At 38.6% G+C, this 4555-nt stretch overlaps 1 protein-coding gene across 1 annotated transcript; it reads right to left on the bottom strand.

The window, feature by feature from the left end:
• Positions 1-2329: 2329 nt before the first annotated feature.
• LOC148803469 (uncharacterized) lies at positions 2330-4123 on the bottom strand. Its single transcript, XM_088896131.1, has 2 exons — positions 3133-4123; positions 2330-2781 (listed from the first exon to the last, which is right to left on the bottom strand). Exons 1-2 carry the CDS (start codon positions 4121-4123, stop codon positions 2330-2332), a joined length of 1443 nt encoding a protein of 480 aa, XP_088752257.1.
• Positions 4124-4555: the final 432 nt, after the last annotated feature.

Below are 4555 nucleotides of genomic sequence, written 5' to 3'. Positions count from 1 at the left end.
TGTTTTATGTTTGAAATTTTAAGGTTAATTCTTTTAATTTTGGCATTTTTCTTTATTTTTTAAAATTCTAGTTAATTTTAGGATTGACCTAAATTGACCCATGGGCCAACGTCAACCTCAACCCAAACATTGAGGGTTAGGGTCTAGTATTTGTTGACCCAACCCGAACTCAACCCATCCAACCAAATGGCTAGGTCTACTTCTAGTTATTGACAACTGTTTAAACTTCCCCTATACCATTCAAGCTAGTTCGTTAGGTCGTTAGATGGTGTTTGGTATCGATGTAGCTTTTGGAAGAAACAGTGCCAGTTCAACATTGTTGATGTGTTTAACAGAAAAATGTCTAAAAAGTTATTTGGTTGAGCCATTTATTTGATAAACGGCTTCCTTGAAAAACGTGTGAACCTTTTATTAGAAAAACACCAACTTTGACGTTTTTCATTTTCAATACCGATTTTTCACTATTTGGCTTATATGGTGCCTAATGGCGTCTAGTGGTGCCTATTGGCATTAAGGTGTAAAAAAATCGTACAAAAGTTTTATCTTATAAACGCCATCAATACTAAACAACCTCTTAGTTGTACAATTTGTTATCCAAGTGGACTACCCTATGTGTTCTCTATATATTATTCTCCCGAATATCAAATGAATGAAGTATCTTTTTACTCCTCTGTTCAATTTAGATGGTATCAGAGTGTTAGATCCTTTGCTCCCAAGAACTGCCGTCTCTCTTTCTGCTAGCAAGAAGATGGCATCAAAAATCGGAAATTCTAGCAGTAGTGAGAAGTTCTCCGATCCTTTGTCACCATTCTATCTCCATCCCTCCGATAACCCTCGTTCGATCTTGGTCTCTTGCCTATTAACGAGAGAATTACCAGACGTGGAAGTGTGTTATGATTTTTGCCTTAAGTGCCAAGAACAAAACTGGGTTCGTGGATGGAACAATCAAGAAACCAGACCATTCAAATTTAACGGAATGGTATGCCTAGTCAAAATGCAACTCAATGGTGATTTTATGGATCTTCAACAACGTTGCTCAAGAACTACACCAAAGTATTGCATACGTTGAGAATGCCCATGAGATTTGGCTGGATTTGGAACAATGTTTTTCTTAGGGTAACACCCCTAGAATCTTTCAATTGAAAAGAGACCTGACACTACTAAAACAAGAAAATCTCCCAATTTTCATATATTACTCTAAGATCAAAGGCATATGGGATGAACTTGCAACCTTCTTAGGCGCACTAGTTTGTTCCTACAGTGGAGAAGCAAAGGAATTCTTTGCTAAGAAAGAAACAAAACACATCTATTAGTTTCTCCTCGGCTTGAGTGAGAAATTCAGCACAATCTGATCTAGTATACTTTGTAGGGACCAACGATTGAAGCTGCAGCCATGAATATAGCAGCGCCACCAAAAGGTGGAAACTCCAAGAATGTTGGTGATGAGCCCAGGATGTGTTGTGATCATTGCAAGAAGCAAGGACATACTAAAGACCGTTGCTACAAGTTGTTTGAATATCCAAAAAAATTGGAAAGCCAGGGGGAGATTGAAAGGAAAATCACCAGGAAAACCTTCCGCACCAAAAATCTGGAATCACCAATTCAGATGCTAAAATTTCTCCAATTAATTGGTCTCTCATACGAGCAATATCAGCAGTTGATCAACCTTCTCAATGGTGGAAAGCTTGTTCTCTCCAATTTTGTTGAAGGCTGCACAATTAAATTGGTTTATGCACTTTGATGTTTAGCTATTGGATAGTGGTGCTACTGATCACATGGAACCATGCCAGACTGATCTCCATAGTTTTGATATGCCAGAAATGCGATCAGTTCAATTACCAAATGGGACCAGTTTACCCATTCAATCCAATGGTGATGTATCACTCCACCCAGGATTCACTTTATAAGATGTCTTATTCATACTTGGTTTTTGTTGCAATTTGGCATCTATCAGTAAACTCACATTGCAGCTCAACTGTGCTGCTATATTTTTTCCAACTTTATGTGCATTGTAGGTAGATCTGTTCATGGGCTAGGTCGTGCTTTGTTTATGTATCAATAGAATACACTTAGGCCCGAGCCTAAGCCCGGCCCAACCATCGGGCCTAGGTCTTGAGCTCGAGCCCGACCCTCATATAAAGCTCGAAACTTGGGCCCAAGCCCTAGACTGGCTAGAAATTTGAAAACAGATTTTTTTTTCTTTTTTATTCAATAAAAAGTGTTATAGGGCCCAAGCCCTAGAACTTTCATATGGGGTCCGGTTCATGACAGCCTTTGTGGGTGAGATATTGAGAAGATAAACTACTGTTGCCACTGCTTCTACCCAGAACTAATTTGGAACACCACTTGCTTTCATCATGCTTTTTGCCATTTCAACCACCGTTCGATTCTTCCACTCAGCCACACCATTTTGCTCTGGTGTGTACGGTGCCGTCAACTCCCTGTGAATGTCATTTTCCTCACAGAAAACATTAAATTCATTAGAGGTAAATTCACCACCCCTATTGGAGCGGAGCACCTTTATACAATGCCCACTTTGCTTCTCCACTAATGCTTTGAATTTCTTGAAAGTTTCAAAAGTTACTGATTTGAATTTCAAGAAATACACCCAACTCATGCGGCTATAATCATTAGTAAATAACAAAAAATATTTGCTTCCACCAAATGATTCAATACTCATTGGTCCACACACATCAGCATGTACCAATTCAAGACAATCAGAAGCCCTCAATGACTTGTCTACAGGAAATAAATTTCTACTTTGTTTCCCATAGACACAACCTTCACAAAAATCAAGATCATCAATTTTCGGCAACCCAACAACCATTTTTTTTGAGCCAACAATTTCAGCCCTTTCACATTTAAATGCCCATAATGCAAATGCCACATTTTTGCATCACTAGCTCTAGCAATCAAGGCACAATTTCTTACTTCAAAGACTTCTAACGGAAATATTTTATTTTGTGCCATAGGAATGCTAACTATTTTGTGCCCTGTTTTCTTATCTTGGACAGAACAACAACCATCATCAAACAAAATAGAGTATCCACCATCCATCAATTGCCCAACACTCAAACAAATTATGAGCTAAATTAAGAACATATTGCACATCATGGAGAAGTTTTACATTACCTTGTGAGGTTTTGATGGCAATTGTACCTTTCCCTTCAACTTGCATTTGCTTGTTGTCTCCAAGTCGAATTTCGGTTTTCTGTGACTCGTCAAGTTCTTTAAAAAGAGACTTTGTTCTGGATATATGGTTGGAGCATCCACTGTACAGAAACCAAACTCCATTGGAAGCATTATCAATAGGAGAATGAGCCATGAATAGCTTGCTCTCCTCTTCAACTTTCTTTGTAAAATTGGCTTGTTTCTGCTCATCTTTCTGCTTGGTCCAACAATCTACTTCTTTGTGACCTAATTTCTTGCAATATCGGCATTGGATGGTGCTTTCGTGTTGGCGTTGATCACCAAATTGGCCTCTTCGTCTACCGCCACCGTGACCTCGACCACCTCTGCTCTGTCCCCGGCCTCCAGAATTTTCTGACTTTCCTTTGTAGGAAGACTCCCCCTTAAACTGAAAAGCCTTCTCCTCAACCTTTTCATAGGATCTGCTCAGTCTAACTTCATGGGCTAACAAAGAACTCATTAATTCATCAAAAGTATAAGTAGACAAGTCCTTAGACTCTTCAATTGCAACAACTACATGATCAAATTTTGATGTTAAACTCCTCAAAACCTTACTCACAACAGTTTCATTACTAACACTTTCAACATATGACTTCATATGATTAACAATCCTAGACACCTTAGATAAAAATACTTGCACAGATTCTTTTTCTTTCACGGCCAATGTTTCAAAATCACGACGAAGGGTCTGTAGTTTTACAGTAATTACCTTCTTGTCGCCCAAAAATTCTTGCTTTAGAATCTCCCATTCTTGAGTGGAGGTGCTAGCTGCTGCAATTCTTGGAAAGTTTTCTTCATCAAGGGCCTGTTGAATGAGGAACATAGCCTTTTCATCATTCTTACGGATTTCTCGCAACCGTTGATCAGGCTCGGTCGGATTTGTGTCCTTAAATCCCTTCTCCACCAAGTCCCATAGCTCTTGAGACTTGAACATGGTCTTAATTTTGAGGCTCCAAAAGTGATAATTTACCCCTTTAAAGCCTAGAATTAGAGGCAGAGCTGATGAATTGGCTCCATTGCTTTCTGATACGAAAAAGTAAAGAAGATAAATGGGAAAATAATATTTCTTGATATGAATTCAATAGGTTACAACCTATTTATAATAAAGCTAGGGATACAACTAGAGAACAGGTCGGCAACCTAAATTGGAATACAAAAAGGAAAGAAAAAGATATGTACAACTAATTGGAGTGGAACTATATCTCGTAGAATTAAGGGGATAAAGATACAATACTAAATCTGATGGAATACGCTAACATCCCCCCTCAAACTCAAGATGGTAATGTATCAGTCATCTGGAGTTTGCCAACTAAAGTACGAAAGCGAAGAGGAGAGTGAGCTTTGGTAAATATATCTGTAGACTGAT

The sequence above is a fragment of the Nelumbo nucifera genome, chromosome 1 (assembly GCF_055504915.1).
Source record: "Nelumbo nucifera cultivar China Antique chromosome 1, China Antique-T2T, whole genome shotgun sequence".
Lineage (NCBI taxonomy): Eukaryota > Viridiplantae > Streptophyta > Magnoliopsida > Proteales > Nelumbonaceae > Nelumbo > Nelumbo nucifera.
This window is presented reverse-complemented; position numbering and strand designations above follow the sequence as displayed.